At 38.0% G+C, this 20,540-nt stretch overlaps 1 protein-coding gene across 2 annotated transcripts; it reads right to left on the reverse strand.

The window, feature by feature from the left end:
* Positions 1-1,904: 1,904 nt before the first annotated feature.
* On the reverse strand, positions 1,905-19,994 carry LOC144227437 (killer cell lectin-like receptor subfamily F member 1). 2 transcript variants are annotated; one of them, XM_077759033.1, is made up of 4 exons: positions 19,935-19,994; positions 17,159-17,313; positions 15,914-16,026; positions 1,905-3,343 (listed from the first exon to the last, which is right to left on the reverse strand). In XM_077759033.1, exons 1-4 carry the CDS (start codon positions 19,978-19,980, stop codon positions 3,319-3,321), a joined length of 339 nt encoding a protein of 112 aa, XP_077615159.1. In that variant the 5' UTR covers positions 19,981-19,994; the 3' UTR covers positions 1,905-3,318. The 2 variants fall into 2 exon arrangements, with proteins under 2 accessions (XP_077615159.1, XP_077615158.1); XM_077759032.1 differs by lacking the exon at positions 1,905-3,343 and adding an exon at positions 12,741-13,150.
* Between the last annotated feature and the right edge of the window lie 546 nt (positions 19,995-20,540).

Consider the following 20,540-nt stretch of genomic DNA (forward strand, 5'->3'; position numbering starts at 1 on the left):
TCTTACAATATCTACAATGCTGCCTCTCTAAATGAGCTTATTTCCTATGGTTTATGTAAAATATACACCCACTAATTTGTTAAAGGAGCAGAAATATATTCAACCTGTATTTAGAAAGGTAAGGTTTCTTCCAGGCTGCCTACTGCAGTCAGTGTAGGCCATCCTCACCAGGTGCTCCTAATTTTCTCTCAGTGGAATTTATTCCGTAGAATTCCTAAGCTTCTTCATTTGTGTTCTCTGATTCAAGCCATGGTCAAGGGAATATTTTATAAACTGGGTCACATAACACTATAGACAGTTTATAAAGGTTAATATGCTTCATCTTGTAGTGATCTTGAACCATGGGACCAGAATTCTATCTCCAGGTTTCATCTTTGGTTATAAGTCTAGCATCTAGCATCTCAGCTTCCCTATTTATACAGCACAGGACTGGACTCAATAGTTTTAGTGCTGCTTGTGATGCTAAAACTCACTGATTTCCTAAAGTTATCAAGCCAAAGTAAGGGTTATTTTTTTTTAATTTTTTTAAATGTTTTATTTATTTCTAGGAGAGAGAGAGAGACAGCGTGAGCAGGGGAGGGTCAGAGAGAGAGAGGGAGACACAGACTCTGAAACAGGCTCCAGGCTCTGAGCTGGCAGTTAGCACAGAGCCCGACGCGGGGCTCGAACCCACGAACCGCGAGATCATGACCTAAGCGAAAGTCGGACGCTTAACCGACTAAGCCACCCAGGCGCCCCCAAAGTAAGGGTTATTTACAACAACCCAGGAGAGGAGAGATAAGATAAATTCCTGTGACCCTGATCAGATGATGAATTTTTTGCATTGGCATAAAAACAAACTTTTTCTATTTAATAGATGTATATGAATACTTAGATTAAGATAGTCTGTAATACAATACTTAATATATATTAATACTTAGGTTAAAATATTAACTATTTTACCTAGTTAATATAGTTGACTATATTTTACTATATTGTTTACTATATTAAAACTATTAATACTTAAGTTACAATAGTCTGTAATACAATAAGTCAAAGATCTAATCAGGTCTAGAATAAAAATTATTCTTTCACTTGGGTATACTAGAGAATAGTTATATAGATTTTTCTTGGATGTGTATGACTGCTATATATTTTGTTGATTTATGCAGCAAGCAGGCATGACATAATCACTAGGTATGGGATCGAGAGAGAAGAGGCAAAAATTATAGACATAGCTATAACATATTAAATATGATAGTCTATTAGAAGCCAAGAGCATGGAAAAGAGAGTATGATCAATTCCAGTGGGTCAGACTGGAGGAAATTCATAGAGGAAATTATGCTGTAATATAATAGATCATTTAAATACAAGGATATACTGGGGAGCCTGGGTGGCTTAGTCAGTTAAGCATCCGACTCAAGCTCAGGTCATGATCTCACAGTTTGTGAGTTCGAGCCCCACATTGGGCTATCTGCTGCTAGCATAGAGCCTGGAGCCTGCATCAGATTCTGTGTCTCCCTCTCTCTTTGCCCCTTCCCCACTCGTGCATCTCTCAAGAATAAATAAACACTAAATACAAGGACATACTTTCCAGTTGGACAGAGATGGAATTGTATTATTGAAAGTTAAGGTGGGAGTACGGCATCAAGGAACCCAGAATAGCATGAGCAAAGACCCAGATATTACCTAAAGTAACATGTTATGTACAAGGGACTACCAGGAGTTTTACGAACAAGGAAATGGAGAGAGAAACTAAGTGCCTACAGAAAAAAAATCAGATGAAATAATGCTGCAGATGTAAACAGAAATCGAATTCTGATGCACTTTTCATTAAAGTTTAAAGAAAAAGTTACACTTTAAACATAATTTAAGCATAGTGGAAACATGGAGAACTGAATCAGGCATCTCCCACTTCATTATTTTATGCACTTTATGTTTTTGATTAAACCAAGAGTATACAGTGTGCTCTTGGTTTGGGGGGTGGATTCCCGTGGTTCATCACTTCCATACAACACCTGGTGCTCATCCCAACAAGTGCCCATCACCCATTTCCCCCCCAACTCCCCATAAACCCTCAGTTCGTTCTCCGTATTTAAGAGTCTCTTGAACACTTGTCTTTTCCCCAAATCTGTTCTTCTTCAAACAAGAACTTTTATGAATCAACAGGCCATCAGTCTGGTTGATACATCATCATCTATTTATAATTTTGAGACAATCCTTTGTATAAGGTGTAAAGCCTTAACCACGTGTATAAGCAACACCTAGCTCCTCATCAATTTCGGGCCTCAGTTCTTATTATGTTCCACTTATGCTGATCTTCCTTTCTCAAGTGAAAAGATTACTCACTCCAGTAAGTAATTTACACATTCACTTCCTCTTTGTTGAGAACGTGCTTTCCTCACCCTTCATCTAGTGAGCTAGCTCTCTGCATCCTTACAGTGTCACCTGAAATGTCTACTCCAACCCCTACCCCTGAGCTGGACCAGCTCCCCTCAACTCTTGTTCTCTTAGTACCTGTGGCTATTCCTTTTGTATCATTCCTTGAATTTGTAATTACTTGTTCACTCTCTATCTGCCCTACTGGGCTTTTAGTACAATGATGGCAGGTACCATGTCTGTAATAAACACACACAACAGTGCTTAACATAGTGTATACTCACAAATATGTTTTTTTGACTGAATGAGTGTCCATTAGGCAATAGTGTACAGGAGATCTCGGATGAAAAGGCTGGGTTGGGCAGATCAATTTAATAATTATCAGTATCAACATGATAGCATCATGAGAATGAGTGCGTTCACCTAGGAGGAGTGTGTCACTTGAGAAGAGCAATGAACCTTGACTCTGAGCAACAACAACACCTACATGAATGACATCTGCCAAGGATTTCTTTCAACTTAGCAAGAAAATAAATACAAACATTTAGGGTCTGTCCTCATTTGGAGAAAAACAAAGAATGATCAGTCATTTCCCAAATCATCGTACCCAAGGGCCAAAAGCCAATCTGATGAATTTCATTTATAGGGATGAGATCATTGTTTTAAATTAAATCCTATTGAGTCTCTGAGGAGAACATTTAGGGTACGCCACCGCCTTGGTAGGTAATATATCATTAAATTGTTTGCAGTTGAAAAACACAAATCCTCCATGGAACGCATGTCACGCTTGGATGGCTGGATTGGTTACCTAGGAAAGTGCTTCTATTTCTCCGAAAATACTAGAACCTGGGCAGCAAGTCAGAACTTCTGTGCTTCTCACGCAGCCGCTCTCGCTGTCTTCAATACCACAGAAGAGCTGGTAAGGCAATTCTTCTGAAGTATAGTTATGTTCTGGGAGGTTATAGCTGACATGGAGAATGCACACTGGAAATGGAAATGGTCCAAAAAAAGATCGTCTCATCCAGCACAGAAGAGGCCAGCCCCACCCGCCCCCTTTTCTTTTCCACATCAGCTTAATCTGAAAGTGTTCATGTCAGACCACATTCACCTCCCAGGTCAGGTCAGAGCAACCGTTAGAGTAAAAATTACTAAACAACATTTAGGAGAGGACTCCTCCCACCTGACTTTTCAATTGGGAGTAGAAGGATTTAGAAATAAGTTACATAGTAGGCATTTTCCCCCTAGATAGAACATTTTATATGCTACTGCTTAGACTCTAAAAGCAGGTTTAGAGTTATGTATCTCCCATCAAAAAGAACCCAGCTGTTCTTCAAAAAAGTTCAACTGCATAATTACCTAGCTCTATATTTTCAAGTGAAATACAGCAGCAGAATCCAGGGCAAGTCCAAAATCTAACTGAATGAAGCATTTGCTTGCTGTTCATCCTAATGTACTTTGTTAAAGGATTTCTTGAAGCGATATTCTGACCACTCCCAATACTGGATTGGACTGAGTCGGGAACTAGGACAGACCTGGAAGTGGATCGATGGAACCACATACAGTCATTGGTAAGTCCTGGGTATATAATTTATATCCCAAGAGCTGGGGTTCCAAGCCCTTTCCCACCACAGAGAGGCCTGGGCTAAACATTCTCCTGGAAGTTTCCTTTGTGGAGGAGAGTAAAACGAGCCCGGGAAAAAAGTGGTAATGTAAATTATTGTATAAAGTAAAGGGGCCTCTGGGTGGCTCAGTGGGTTGAGCATCTGACTTTGGCTCAGCTCATGATCTGACAGTTTGTGGGTTCGAGCCCCGCATCGAGCTTTGCGCTCAGCAGTGCAGAGCCTGCCTTGGATTCTGTCTCCCTGTCTCTCTGCCCCTACCTCGCTTGTGCTCTGTCTCTCAAAAATAAATAAACATTTAAAAAATGATGGTGCAAAGCATTTAATACTTGCAATATTCCAAACAATGTTTCCTAGTCATTATATCCTTTGACCTCCGCAATGGGCATGTCTACCTCCACTTTACGGATGAGACACATTAATGTTCAAAGATGTGAATACTTAGAGAATTTCACAACACACATTTAAAATGTACTTAGCAGTAAAGGCTGCATGTCTTCACCCTATTGGTTACAGGTTTTTTGAGTTCCTGAAGCCACATCTTAGGCCAAAGCGTAGTTCACTTTGAGTTGTATTCAAACACTACAGTGTTGGGGTTTGAGTAAAATCTCGCAGCAGAGGAAAATATTTCTCTCATTATTCCAATCGGGACTCACTCATTCTGTCGCCCCCTCTTTTTTTTCCCCTCTTTTGTGTTTCATTTCAGGTTTCAAATCGTTGGGATTGGAGAATATGCCTATCTACACAAAACAGGGGTGAGCAGCGCTAGTATCCACTTGGTTAGAAAATGGATTTGTAGCAAACCAGACATATGTATACCCAGAAGTTAAGACATCGTGGATTTGAGATATTTCAAGTAAAATACTTTAAAAGGAATGGTTTTTATTCCTCTTGGGAGAAAATATATTACATTAATATAAAAGTACATGAGATTCATGTTTAGCAATTTCCATTGGCGTGTTACCCCAAATCTCTAAACCTGTTTTTATAAATCTTCTAGATTCTTAGGATTCAAGAAATATATGTCCCAACCTATGTTCCCCAATCTCTTTTAGAATAAAACTTCTGATATGTAATACATTAAAATATGAATAAAAAGTTTAAATAACATTTTAAGATATTTACTCCTATGGATTCTGGTAAATGTCATTTGAAGTGACCTGCTTTACTAAGAACTCTAATATTTTTGCCCTGTCTCCTTACTTTTATTATACTAGTTGTTGATGTTCTTTTGGTTTTGCAACGTGTATGAGAGTCACTCATGAATGTAGCGTTATTTCAACACAAGCATCCTGTTGAAATGTGTTGAGTTCCTAGCTAAAGGAATCTCTTTCATCCACCAGCCTCACAGACCATCATCTTCAGACCATGATGTGAGGGCCATCAAGATTTTGAGTAAACAGTCTGGGCTAGCAGCTGTCCAGTACTGAATGCCAGGAACCTGTTGCATAATGGACAATATAAATGGCATAAATTTGGGGAGCAGATAGGTGAAAGAGCAGTTTGAACTTTGCTGCTCAAACTTCTAGTTGAGAAATGATAAATCCGCTTCTGTGTCAAAATGTGTAACTTTTCAGAGACTATGATCTCATTTACTCAAGGTTAACAAGGTCTGTTTGTTAAATATAACCCTTTTGTTAAAGTGAAATCTGTGATCTGCATCTTATGGGTGCATAATGTATGCTTGTTGATAGAAATTAAAACAGCAGTCATAGAACACAGACTGGAGAAGGGGACAAATCAGAACTCAGGAAAATAGCAGTAAGATATTTCTTGTATCTTTTACAAGCCAGGCCAAATTTTCCATGTTTTTGCCCTCTCTCTGCACCCTCATTTTCACTTCCTTTTCCCCTCTGTACTTCCTCCTCTCCTATTCTTAAGAAAATCAGAGATGAGACAGATGAACCTTTCACGTTTATTTATCCAAGTAGTAGCAGAAGGGCAGAAACCAATATATATGATGTATGAATAGGTTCAGCAGCAGCAGAAGGAAAGAAGTGCCCAAAGCCCGAGAAGGAGCTTCCCAGAGAAATAACTACATGGAAAATACTGTTAAATTGACAAGGAAAGAAAGGCTTTTCTGGGAAGAAGATTCTCAGGAAGAACATTGTCACCAGAGCAGATAGCACATGGGGATGGGGGGCACCAAATCTAGCACCATTGGGAAATTATAGTCTAGAAACACGGGGATAAGGAGTGTGAGATAGAAGAGAGTAGCAGCTGAGGTTAGGAGTGAGGAGGAGGAACAGGAGGATGAGGGAGAGCCAGGGCTAGATGTAGGAGGAATTCTATGCCATGCCAAGGGAGGGTTCGCATTTCTGCTCTAGATTGTTGCCCTAAAGTTATTGGATACTTATAAATAGGATAGTGACATCTTCAAATATATCATTTAGAATAATACTCAGGACAATATAAAATCTGTCTGATGGACTAAGAACTTATTTAGAAAGCTTCTCAATCTACTATAATGATAAGAAATGGTAAGAACCATGCTGGCAACGGCAGAAAGAACAGACAGGAGTGAATGGATTCAGGAGCTCTTTCAGAGACGTGATCTTAGGAAATATAGGGTGAAGGAAAATAGACATTAGAAATAAATCCCAGCTCAGTCAGATGAATTGTGGTGCTATTAGTGGATAAAGAAAAGCAAAAGATGTTTTAGAATTATGGAGTTTTAGGATTCTGTAGGAAATTCAGACGGTGCTGTTTTGTTGGATGTTGAATGTACAGCTCTGGAATTCATGAGCATGTTTGGGCTGGATATATGTCATGGGCACAAACAGAGCTCCCAGAGGTCCAAGAGAATATGTCAACATGACAAAAGTAGAAAAGCAAAGCAAAGCACTTGGTACCAAAGAGTAATTACCTGCTGAATGAAAAAAATAATTTTCTTCTATACATGCTTGTTACTTGATTTTTGTTTTGTTTCCTAGGAAAGCTCTAAATTTAGATTTCCCAGGCTTGGTCACAAAGCAGACTCTGTGCCCATATGAGCGCGAGTAGAACAATAGCATAATTTCAGGCAAATAAATTAGCTCATACTTATTTACAGAACTATTAAATGAGAGAAGTGCACAGTTTTCAGAAGATAAAACGCAGAAACATTCTGAGACGTTGGATTGGCAAAACTTCTAATACTGAATAGTGTCCAAGATCAGACAGGAAAATGTACAAATGTTTCTTTGTCCTTCAAGGTATAGTTTTAAAAATTAGATGATCATTGTATTTATATAACAGAACAAAAATGTCAACAATCCTTTGTATGTCTCATAGCTTTTATGGGACTTAATGCTATAGCGTATAGATTTTAAAGTTGTCTGCCTCAAGTTTACTAATTAAAATGAAATAAAGCTGTTAAAATTTGAAAATACATTGAGAGCTTTGGTGGGTTTTTCTAAATTTATTTCTTTACTTTGAGAGAAAGAACTTGTGCATGTGTGTGTGCAAGTGGGGGCGGGGCAGATAGAGTGGGAGACTGAGGATCTGAAGCAGTTTTGCACTGTCAGCACAAAGCCTGATGTGGGGCTCGAACTCACAAACTGTGAGATCACGACCTAAGCTGAAATCAAGACTCAGACTTAACCGGCTGAGCCACCCAGGCCCCTCAAGTTTTAGTGTTTTTTAAGTGAAATCCAAGTATTCTTACATCTGTCTTGCAAGATAATAATGAATAATTATGCCTGGAAGGCATATCCCTGAGATTTTAGAAAGATAGTTGATGAAAATTTTTGTTATACTTTTAAGCATACTATCTATATGCACTTAAGTATCAGTACATATGTATATGTTATACATACACATACTAAATATATATTTTTAGTGTATATATATTTATAGTATATAAAAATTTTTTAAATGTTTATTTTTGAGAGAGAAAGAGCATGAGCAGGGGAGGAGCAGAGAGAGGGGTGAGACATAGAATCCAAAGCAGGAAGCAGGCTCCAGGCTTCCAGCTGTCAGCACAGAGCCAAATGCAGGGCTCAAACACACTAACCTTGAGATCGTGACCTGAGCCAAAGTTGGGACACTTAACTGACTGGACCACTCAGGTGCCCCTATAGTATATATATATATTTTATATACATACTTAGTATTTAAAAAGCATGAAAGTAGTATGGTAATTTGTACAGTGATTAGCTGAGAAGCCAGAGTGTTCAAAACAATTGAGGATAAATGGGGTAAAAAAAGATGTTTAAGAATATAAGTGTTATCATTGTGTAAGAGGAAAGGAGAATGTTTTGTGGACCATTTGTTTTTGTGTGTGGCAGTTTTAAGTTATTAGTTTTTAAAATCAGTACTTTTTAATGGAAACAACTTGACCAAACATCTGTCACAGAATTTTGAGACCCATTAAAAGAAAAGTTTAATGAGAAAAAAAAAAAAAAAGAGTGAATGTATGATACTTCACTTGACTTGAAAAATGCTTACTTGGAAATGGGAGTAGAAATCCAGTTGCTCTACAGTCTCTATGGGAATACGTTCCCAGAGTAGTAATTTAATACTCAAGAACAGCTTACTGTTAAGGGTTTATTGATAGCTTCTCTTTTTCTTCTTGTGAGTTCTATATTTGATTTGGCCTAATGCCATACCCCACACGTATCTCAGACCTACTGCCTTTGAGTTGCCATGTCATCCAATGTGCATTTTAATTATTAAAATAATCCCGGGTTTGCTGTTGTTGTTGTTGTTGTTGTTGTTTTGTCTTTTGGAGGGGAGGAGGCGGATAATCAAACTGGTTTCTGGGAATTAAAAAAAAGTTCAGTGGGAAAATAATGATAATGGAAAAAGGGAGCCCTCAAGCGTAAAGAAATAAAAGCAGTATGGAGAGTTCCTTAGCCAAGTCTGTTTCAACAGGTTCATCTTGCTGACTTGGCTTCCCAGCAAAGAGAAGGGGGGGCACGCAGTGAGGTGAATCTTACCATGTTAACACAATGTCAGAGAAAAACGTGCTGTGAGGGGCCGGGGTGGGATACAGCTGTTTTTCTCATTTTCAGACTTCAAGCCACCCTAATGTTAGGTATTTTTTGGTTAGTAGAGGTAAGGCACCAGATGAGTTGAAAAATTGTTATATGATATAAAATTTGTCAAAGAAGGGAAGAAAGGGCTGGGGACAATGGGAGCAGGAAATGACGTAATAAAATGTCAAGAGCAAAGGAATCTCAGCCCTTCTTCCTTTCTGGAGGAGGCGATGCAGATTTAGCACTCAACTAGAATAGGAATATAAGTGGGAAGTTGAAAGTGGTCTCATCAAAGCCTTCACCTACTGAAGCAATAATTTTCCCCACGTGCATACATACATATAAACATACATGCATTCCAAGAGAGGTCTGAAGCTTAAGGATAAAAATTTTTGAGGTTTCACAAATTATGAATTTATTCCTAAAGGATTTTTCACTGAGAATCTTCTAATTTACATTATTTAATATACTCCCTTCTCAACAATTAGAGTCAGTATGTAATTAAAAATATTAATTTGGAGAACTGTATAATCTAAAAATAACTTTAGTTATGGTTCAGATGATTTAATCCCTTAAAATATACATATATGTAGTTATATAATGGAAATAATAAGACATGCTTTGATTTCTATTAGGATTTTTAGACATGGTTAATTAAATTCACAGTAGTTTTTAGAATTCTTGTATCAAAATTTTGCCAGTTAAAATATTTCCTCATGAGCAAACACAAACTTTACAACTTAATGAGAAATATTATTTTGAGACTGCCCCTCAAAGAAGAGTTTTTTAAACATCCAAGTAGAATAATTGTTTATGTTTAATATTTAGTTATTTTAGTGCTTAAATGTTTATATCAAAATCTGAGTTTCAAAGAGCATTGATAACTTGGCTTTGAAATTTTTTAATTTTTTAAATTTATTTTTGAGAGAGAGCAAGACAAAGTGCAAGTGGGGGAGGGGCAGAGAAAGAGGGGGACACAGAATCCGAAATAGGCTCCAGGTTCTGAGCTGTCAAGATAGAGCCCAACACAGGGCTACCAAGGGACTAGAACTCATAAACCATGAGATCTTGACCTAAGCCGAAGTCAGAAACTTAACTGACTTAGCGACACAGGTGCCCCTTGGCTTTGAAAAGGCTTCTTTTAAAAAGGTCCACAGAATTTTGATCTTCCATCATTTTTCTCTCCCTTCCCCTTAACTGTAACTTCTCTCCTCTCATTTTTTCCCCACATTTCTCAAATGTTCACGTTAATAAAATAATACATATGTTGGCATTCATTATACTCAATAAACATAAATTTGTGCTCTCTGTGTTTAATTTTCAAAATGAGCTGAAGCTCTTATACTTAATTCCCTGTAAACTGTAATACTTCTATTCACGCATATCAATTTGAAATATTTTTTCTTTTAAAAATTTATGCATGACCTTTCAGTTTTATTCTTAGTGAGTCTAAGCCTTTAAAGTAAGTTTCCCATGGATGCATTTATATTTAATTAACAAACATTAATGTAATCATCTCTCTGTTCCAAGTCTCAATGTAGGTTCTGGTTCAAAAACAAAAACAAAGAACAAACCTGGAAAATTTCATTTATTAGCCCATGTTGACCTAACACTGAACTTTTCTGAAACAAAACAAAACAAAACAGAATGGTTTATTTGTCTACATGCAGATTGTGATTATCTAGACCAAGAGAAGTTCTGTGCAACCAGGAAAAGTTGTTCTAGGGAAACAATAAGACATGTTACAAATAACACTCACCAGCATCACAAGTCCTTATTATCCATCAAGCATCTTGTCCCTCCCTTTCAATAATGAGGATTATTGTCCTTCCAGAGCTTATAGTACATTAATACAGACAGATAAATAAATAATGGTCTAAGAATACTGTATCAAATATTAGGATTAGATAAGTACAGGAAACTATGAAAATATACATCAGGTGCACATAATTTAGTCTGGAGCAGAGAATGGTTACGGAAATATTTTCCACCCAATGGTGTTTATGTAGCCATCTGAACAATAGGCAAGAGTTAAGCAGGCAAGTAAGAAAGGGAAGGATGGTAAGTTGAGGCAGACATGAGTATATTAGAAGCAAGAGAAAGCTTGACACAGTTGAGAATGTGAACCCAGTTTAGCGTGTCTGCATCATTTACAAGGACGGCAGTGGGAGAGGAATGAAGCAGAGCCAGGACATACAGGTTCTGGTAAGAGACAATTAAAGGTTTAAGCAATGCAAAGTCCCTAAAGGAAATTAAATAATGAGTAATGTGATCTGATGGGAGGTTCAGACAATTGCTATGATCATGAATAGAGAATGGACTTCGGCAGACAAAGCTAAAAGCAGACAAAAGGACGGCTGCGGGAAGTGAGGACAGTAGGGTGGTATGAAGATATGCAGATGGATTCACAAATAATTCTGTAGTAAAACTGATGGGATGTAAATGAGTGAATGTCGAGGGTAAAAAGAAAACAAAGTCATGGTTGACTCCAACGTCTCTGGCTTAGACTAATGGGCACATTGTTGCCATTTACTAAACTAATGAGTTTAGTTTTTAACACGGGAAGACTGAGGGGCTTTGAGATGTCCAGTGGGCAATCCGCTGGGTTAGAAGGTCTGGGTGAGAAATCTGGGCTTGGGAGTCATCAATAAATTGAGGACAACTGAACTTACAGAGTGGGTGAGTTTAGCCAAGAATTGTGTACAATAGACAATTCGTGCAAAACTCCAAGGAATGTCAGTATTTAAGAGATCTGAGGAGAGAAGAAATGATTCAGAAAAATACTGAAGAGCAATGGCAAGGAGGGTGGATTGCGGTTCAAGAGAGCATTGTGTCATAGATGCCAAGGTCAGAGGATATTTCTAGAAGAAAGGATAGGTCAGTAATGAGCAACACCGCTGAAAGTAAAGAGGAAAGCTACAAAGTCCTCATTGTGTTTAGCCAGAAGGAAGGCATTCATGACGTGATGAGAACACTTTCGAGAAATAGTAGGAAAAACAGAAACCAGATTTTAGAAGAACCTGGAGTGGGAGGTGAAAAGAGGAAAGAGCAAGTATAAACAATTTCTAGGAAGTTTGACTTAAAACAGGTGGGAGAAACTAGGTGGAAACTGGAAGCCACAAGTGGTTCAGGGAAAATTTTCTTGTGTTCTTGCATTTCCATCGCCAAAAGAAAAGGAGGCATAAGAAGAGAGAAGGTAGGAGTGGAGGTGATGAAGGAAGGAATCTCTTTGAAAAAATGAAAAGAGATGCAACCCCAACCATAGACTTTGAAATTTGATTTAGACAGACAGAGGAATACCCTTTTTTTGGAAATAGGAGGAGAAAAAAGAGAAATCAGTAAGATGCAGACAATAGTGTAGACTCAGTGGTGGAAAGTTCCTAAATATATCGTCTGATGGCTTCTCTTTAAAAAAAAAAAAAAAAAAAAAGAATCCCCCATTGGATGTTAGAAAACATCTTCTCAGTGAATTTAGTCTTTTTTAGTTGTTTTGGTTTCAGCAACTGCCTTATTTTTATTTGGGTGTGTTCTTGACACTTGATGGTTTCNAGCTCCCTTGCTAATGGTGAATGAGAGCTGTAGGGAGAGAATTGTTGAGGAGATGAAAACACAAAGACTTCTGTCTAGAAGAGCCTCTATGGGACGCCAGGGTGGCTCAGTCGGTTAAGTGTCCGACTTCGGCTCAGGTGATGATCTCGAGGTCAATGAGTTTGAGCTCCACTCTGTGCTGACAGCTTAGAGCCTGGAGCCTGTCTTTGGATTCTGTGTCTCCCTCTCTCTCTCACCCTCCTCCACTTTCTCTCTCTCTCTCTCTAAAAAATAAATAAACATTCTAAAAAATTTAAGGAGCCACTATGATGAATGGGGGATGACTGTGGAGTTACAGCACCAGTGACAAGGTGATAAGGAATGAGCTAAGGCTGATTGCTCAGAGTTATAGTGACACAAATCTACACCATCCTCCTCCTCCTCATCATCACCACCACAATATTTGTTGTAAAAATAATGTACTTCTACAAAACTACATAAATAAAAAAGGACTTGGCAAATTTTTTTATGGGAAAGATAAACTGTAATCAGTTTAGAAGTCATTGTCTGAAGAAATCACATGTTGACAAATCCAGTAACTCTGATTGCAACACTTTTCGGAAAACACACCCTTCTTTGTTATCACAGCACAGGTGTCCTCTTCAATGTGGCCCATGACTTGAAATCTGTAGATGAAAAAGCAACATTCTGTTCCCGTTCTGCTAAAACCATAACCGTGACATTTTGTATGTTTACTTCCTGACTTAGGAGGCACGTGCTCTCCAAGCTGGAGATCTAAGACTCTGGAATTTTCAGACAAGGAACACCCATTAAAAAATGACACCTTTATTGAAGGTAGTTGCTCCAAATAGTTTCTTAGCCAAAAATGGCCATTTGTCAATGGAAATGCTGCATGGAATTAAAATAAAAATAAAAATGTGAGTAAGAAACACTGGCTTCCCAATGCCGTGCCATCATTCAAAAAAATTAAGATCTTTAGAAGGCTGTTACCTGCATGGTCTGAATGTTGGGGCCTCCTCAAAATTCCTATGTTAGAATCCTAACTATTAAAGTGATGTATTAGGAAGTGGGACCTTCAGAAGGTGCTTCAGTTATGAGGTGGAACTCTCATTAGTTCCTCATAAAAGAGACTACAGAGAGATCCTTAGTCCCTTCCACCATGTGGTGGATGGGATGTGGCTATGAACCAAGAAGAGGGCCCTAACCCAGACATGACCATGCTGACATTTTGATCTTGAAATCCCATTTTTCAGAACGGTGAGAAATGAATTTCTGTTGCTTGTAAGCTACTCAGTCTGTGGTATTAAATGGACTAAGACAGAGGACAATCCCGTCCTTTTAGGAGAAAAATTCATTTTATTATTCGAAAGACTCCAGATTCCACTTCTTGAGTATCTGCAACAATGGAATGATATCCCCTTTATAACAGACAAATCTCATATGTATCATTCTAAGCTTTAGAAATATCAACACATCTAAAAATATGCATGCTTTTCAGAAAGTATTAAACTGACTTCCTGAAGAAAGTTAAACTGTTACCCTTTTCATTTTCCAGACCCAAATCCCAAGTATCACACCTCTCAAAAGTCTTCCTTCACTGTTTGCCTATAATAAGTGTCCTGGTTTTTACAGAGGATCCTAAAAAGAGAAATATTCTTTGGTGCCTCTATACTTTTCATGTTAAGTGTGACCCCCAGACAGAAGGGAGAAAGGAGTGAAGGTTAGGGTGAGCAGCAGAGAAGAAGGCCTCCCCATTTTTAGATGTTTTAAACTCACACAAACACCTCAGCAAAAGAATTTCTGCTCATCTGTGTAAATATGGGTATACCCCAATTTTTTACTCTTTACACGAAAGAAGGAAAATTCTCCTAAATTCTTTTTTTCCATGATATTTAAGGCAACCTTTCTTGTCATTGACAAATAAGCCATAAGGAATCTGAAAAATCAGACCAAGGGGTGCCTGGGTGGCTCAGTCGGTTAAGCATCCGACTTCAGCTCAGGTCATGATCTTGCAGTCTGTGAGTTCGAGCCCTACAACGGGCTCTGTGCTGACAGCTCAGAGCCTGGATCCTGCTTCAGATTCTGTGTCCCCCCTCTCTCTGCCCCTTCCCTACTTACGCTTGGTGTCTCTCTCTCTCCTTCAAAAATAAACAAACATTTTTTAATTTTTTTTAAAAATTAAAAAATAAAAATAAAAAATAAGACAAAAACCTTCAATTAAAAAATAAGATGGGCAAATTAATAATTCTGAGCCAGTTTGCAAGTGGGTTGACAGAGCATCACTGTAAAAACATGGTGATAGATTTCTATTAGAAATAAAGATCAAGCTTTAAAATTATTTTAGTGTGATTTACAGACAGTATGTTATGGGTGGGGATGGAGTACAAATTCTAAAAGAAATATCATAGTCTTTGGGTAAGTACTCATTTGCAGGGTGACTTTCTGTTTCAGAGCACTTTTTTACTGCCCCTCAGCCAGTCTGGGGTCCTGATCTACCACTCCAGACCCTCTATAGTTTTCCTAAACCTCCTTCACTTGGCATGTCTTTGAGAGACACAACAAAATTCCAAATTTTCAAGAAGCAAAATTAACTTTTGATGATCCCTGAAACCTTGATGGTGAAAGTAGCAAGTTTTACCCTGGACCCCCAGAAGCTTCTGTCTGTGTTTTGGGGATTAGCGCCTACCTCCCAAAGATTTTAGCACTCTCTCCCCATGGAATTTAAGCAGAAATGAATGAATAGAATGAGTTAAGCTGAATGAATGGAATGTAAGCAGAAAGTAGCTACACATACTGTTGATTGGTGACAGTATTAGAACAGAGTCAAGTGGCTATTTGTTGTATTACGCATAGCATATTCCTTAATATTTCACAATAATTGAAGTCTTCTTACAACTTAAAATAAGGATTGTTTTGTAAGCTTTTAAGAAACACTTCAAAAGATATGAAATTTAGAGAATTTTATGTTAATTACAATTTTCCGTTTATACCTCGAACATTATGGGTAAACTAAAAGACAACTCAGGGGCCCGTGGGTGGCTCAGTCGGTTAAGCATCTGACTTCGGCTCAGGTCACGATCCCGCGGTCTGTGAGTTCGAGCCCTGCATCAGGCTCTGTGCTGACAGCTCAGAGCCTGGAGCCTGCTTCAGATTCTGTGTCTCCCTCTTTTTCTCTGCCCCTACCTGCTCAGGCTCTGTCTTTCTCTATCTTTCAAAAATAAATAAATGTTAAAAAAAAATTTAAAGATAGCTCAAATAAGCAAATTAGCCCAAATTAGCTTTCTTTCTTTAAGACAAATTTCTTAATCACTCAAACATTAACAAAGATCGAAGTCTTGGATCTATGGGAACCATCTGACAATCTGGAGTTTCAGCCAGGCAGCCCAGCAAGGATCGGCTGCTGAGAGACTCAAATGCCAAATACTCACAACCGTAGAGTTAAGGGGGTGCCATCCAGCCAGGTCCATGCCTTTTGTGGGTGTGTGATGTTCAATCCAATCCAGAAGTAAATTCCATCTGGTATATTACTCTGCATGAAATCCTATGAAAGAAGACCCAGAGGCAACGGAGTTAAACCCAAGTTAAACCTGGTAAAATAGGCTCTTCTGATTTTTGTCCAGACTTGAGAAAGTTTTGATATTTATCTCCCTATTCAGGAAAGGGTTAGGGCTTAAGAAGCCTGAAGAAGTTTCCTAAATATTTAGGGAAGGAAACTGATGTAGGAAGGTTTCAAAATCACATGGCTCTTACATATATTCTGTGCAGGCATGTGCTGCTGAATGCAATTCATGGGCATGATGATGTGAACGCCAACTGCCGAGGGAGCAGAAAGAGGATGTGAAGGCAAACCTATGAAGGACTTGGTCTGCTTACAGGAGCACCTGCTATCCACAGATTGCTTTGCCCACAGGCAGTCTTGGCAAAAATGGGTGCCTATGGTAAAACTACACACGAACAAAACCGTGGAGCCCATTTTTCCTACCCAAGACCCTAGGGAGATCGCCAGATACTGACAATGTTCAAAGAGCTTGTATCTTTCTCCCCACAAAATAATGTGAAAGCATTGATATCCCAGCTTTGCCATTTACAAGTGAAATAGTATTGTTAATCAACCTGTCAAGTTCAGCAGATTCTTCTTATGAGAATGTAAAATACTGCCTATTTCATAAAGTTATTGTTAGCACTAAGTTTTATAAAATTTGTGGCATGCCTACCCCAGTGCCTGGTATCTACTAGGAATTTAATAAGTGGGTGTGATTATCAGCACTATAATTCCTTTATAATCTATAATAAATATAAAATATATTTATTATCTATAATATGATAAATATAAATCATATATATAAATAAATATAATAAATATAATTTATAACGCATTATAAAATTTAATTTTGGGGCACCTGGGTGGCTTAGTCAGTTAAGCATCTGCTTAGGTCACAGATTCGGCTCAGGTCACAGATCGTGAGTTTGAGACCCATGTCTGGCACTGTGCTGAGAGCTCAGAGCCTGGAGACCTTTTCTGATTCTGCGTCTCCCTCTCTCTCTGTCCCTCCCCTGCTCACGCTCTGTCTCTGTCTCTCTTTCAAAAATAAACATTAACACATTTTTTTAAAAAATTTATTTGTTTCTCTCAGTTTTAGAAAGGCTAATGTTCCTGGCAAATTAGCTCTTACCAGTTCAGCCATGTCTTGGATCATCAAGAGATTTGATTTCATCATTAAACAGGATGTTTGGCTATCGGTCCATGATTTAAAGGTTTTTAAGAAATTATAGCACTTCCCTTTTTTCTGCAGCCAGTTATTAGGGCATAGGTTTAGTGTAGACTTTGCTGAAATGGAAACAATAGGAAGAAATAGAAGAGCAAGGTTTGAATATTAAAAACAAAAATGCTTGCACTAATTTGTAAACTTTTCCCTTAAAATTTAAGATTTCGCCCCACTTTTAAGAAATAAACTCCTTTGGACCTGAACGTGAGACAGGAAACTATCAACACCCTAGAGGAGAAAGCAAGAAACAACCTCCTTGACNAATAAATAAAATAAAATGGTGATCTAAGAAACAAAAAAAGAAAGAAAGAAGTAAACTCCTTTTGGGGCACCTGGGTGGCACAGTCAATTGAACATCCTATTCTTGGTTTGGCTCAGGTCATGATCTTACCGGCTGGTGAGATGGTGCCCCGAGTAGGGAATCCCTCCTTGGGACTCTCTCTGTCTTTTCCTCTGTCTGCCCCTCTCCGGTTCATTCTCTCTCTCTCTCTCTCTCTCTCTCTCAAAAATAAATAGATAGCCTTAAAAACATTAAATTTACATTAGACAGCTTAACAGAAGCAAAAACCAAAGTTTGATTGCATGTACACAGAGGCCCCATAATGAATTTGAGACCCAAACAAATGACCAAGTCAGGCAATTTTTATGCATTTTAGACTAAGAGGCAATAAATTTGTGAAGAATTGACAGGATAAAGAAAACACGTTTGAGAGCTTTAATTAGCAAAGAATTCTAAGAAGTTGGGCTAAGGTAGTGTATTAGGAAAAAAAGCAACGAGGTTTGTTTTCACAGGTTTTTTTGGCATTAAGGTTTCTTATCTGGTGATAAGGATGTCTTTTCACTTCTTAGAAAAAGGAGGTATCTTTCCGGGCACCTGGGTGGTTCAGTCAGTTGAGTGTCCAACTGGGCTCAGGTCTCATCTCATGGTTCGTGGGTTCGAGCCCTGCAACGGTTCTGGGTGCTGACAGCTCAGAGCCTGGAGCCTGTTTCAGATTCTGTGGTCTCCCCCTCTCTCTGCCCCTCCCAGCTCACACTCTGTGATTTTGTCTCCCTCTCAAAAATAAATAAATATAAAAAAACACTTTTTAAAAGAAGGGTACCTTTCATACAGGAGATTTATTTCCTGCTTTCAGGGGGACAGAGGATGTACTAAGTGCCTTTGGACTAGCTATTTCACAAGTAGCTTCAATTTAAAATAATTAATACACTATTGTGGTATTTTGGGGCAGCCTGCCTTTGGCCCCTAGCTTGGCTCCCCTGCCCCCAACATTTTCTTTTGTCTTTAGCTGGACATGGTATGTGAGGTGGTGGCTTGGGCCATTTTGGGGAGTTACTCAGATTTCCTGCGTATCTCTCATGTATACCAAAGATATAAGTGTTATAAAACTTCTGTTTTTCTCCTGTTAATCTGTTATATATTACAGGGGGGTCTCAGTCAAAAACCTATCAAGGTAAAGGGGAAATTCTTTTTCTTCACCCTCAGTGCCCTGGTCACTGATCTGCATTCTACAAAGATCCTACTGGCTGCAGTTTGGAAACAAATAGAAATCTTGAAGAGAGTAAATTCGCATTTAGTAATCACTTTCTTCGTGAGCCATACTGATCTCCAAATGCCTTACAATTCGATCTTTCAACATTGCTTTTTAAAGAATGATCAAACACCTTAACTGCATCTTATAACAAATAATAATTACAGAAATGGTAATCCATATAGTAGAGAAGTGACAGCTCCATGGGTAAAAATAGGTACAAAATCCTAGTATAATGTCTTTGGGTAGTAGAATAAAAGGCAATAACATCAACAAAACTATTCTAAGCCAATGATCTCACAGTTTTCCACCGAATCATCTCCAACAAAAGAGGACAGTAAACTTGTTTTTTAGGGTCTTAGGCACAGTTTCAAAAAAAAATATTGATTTCATCTTAAATTCTCATGCAGCCATTACATTCTAACCCTTAATATATTTGTGAGTTTGATTTAATATGATGCCTAGTGAAAGATGCTATGCTAGACCTCTGTTGGGAATGTTTTATCAGTTTAAACTGCCATTTGACTTTATTGTCTCACACATTAATCATGAGGTTGGGAAGGGTAGGGACTTTTTCTGAAATTCTTTGCTATTCTTGTCAGTAAACCAATTATTTTGTATATGCCAAATATAATCAACAGATGCAGAAAGAAGCCTCCTAGGAGCGTCCCTTATCTAACTAAAAATAGAAGCTTCTGAGACATGAGGCTGTCATAAATTCCTCTTTGGAGTGGTTTATTTCCAGAAAAAAAAAATAGACTAAGTACTTTACCTTGAATCCTCTTTCTGGAGGAATTAATGACTACTTAGAGGGAAAGACTCCTCACACCTATATATGCAGGCACCATTACTAATTTTGTTACCTCCAGTTCACTCTCCTGAAAAGCCTACTTGTCTTTCCCAAGGAAATGTATTTGCTTTTCCCAAAGCAATTCTTTCCCCTTCCTCCTATTAAGCTAGGTATGTAAACCTTTAACTGTAACCATGTAGAGATAGCTACTTCTTTTGTTACCTCTCCTGTGAATGAAAAATAAAACTTATTTTCTTGTTAGTTGGTCTTTTGATGGTTTAATTCACAGGCCCCCTGGTAATAAACTTAAGAGGGTGGAGGACGTTTTTCCTCCCCTACAATAGAATGAAATATAACCACTTACTTGTGAAGTTTGTATTGTCCTGCTGTTTCCTGGGAGAAATATTCATGCCATCACAATCTTTGGTTCCTTTCTCACTACTTATGTCACTTAGGTGACATACTAACAAATAAAGAAAAGTACGAACACTTATTAGATTTCTACAAGCACGACCTTATGCCTTTTAATTACCCACTAAAGCAAAACTATAAATGAATGCTCACACTGCTGGTTGAGAAATCTGCCTATAGCATTTCAACTCTATAGTTTGACAAAAGATGAATAAACTTAGAGACTCCGGAGATTTCCACTTATGAACAAGCAATTAGAAAAAAAATTAAAAATTATCTAAATAAAATTAAAATATATTGAAACTTGTATCTGTTAGATATGATAGGTCAGACTGCTGTGTGATCTTGAACGGATTACTAGCCGTTCTATTTCTCAGTTCCCTCATATATGAAAGGGGAAAATGCTTAACAAACTTAGAGTTTTTTTAAGGCTAAAAAAATAATGTATGTAAAATGCTTAGCACAATTCCTAACACATAGAAGGTCACAATAAATAGAAATAATAACATATAATTACTCATGACTCTTCTTGAAGTAGAGCTCATTTTAGGACTAGATC

Source organism: Crocuta crocuta, unplaced genomic scaffold, assembly GCF_008692635.1.
Source record: "Crocuta crocuta isolate KB4526 unplaced genomic scaffold, BGI_CrCroc_1.0 scaffold72, whole genome shotgun sequence".
NCBI lineage: Eukaryota > Metazoa > Chordata > Mammalia > Carnivora > Hyaenidae > Crocuta > Crocuta crocuta.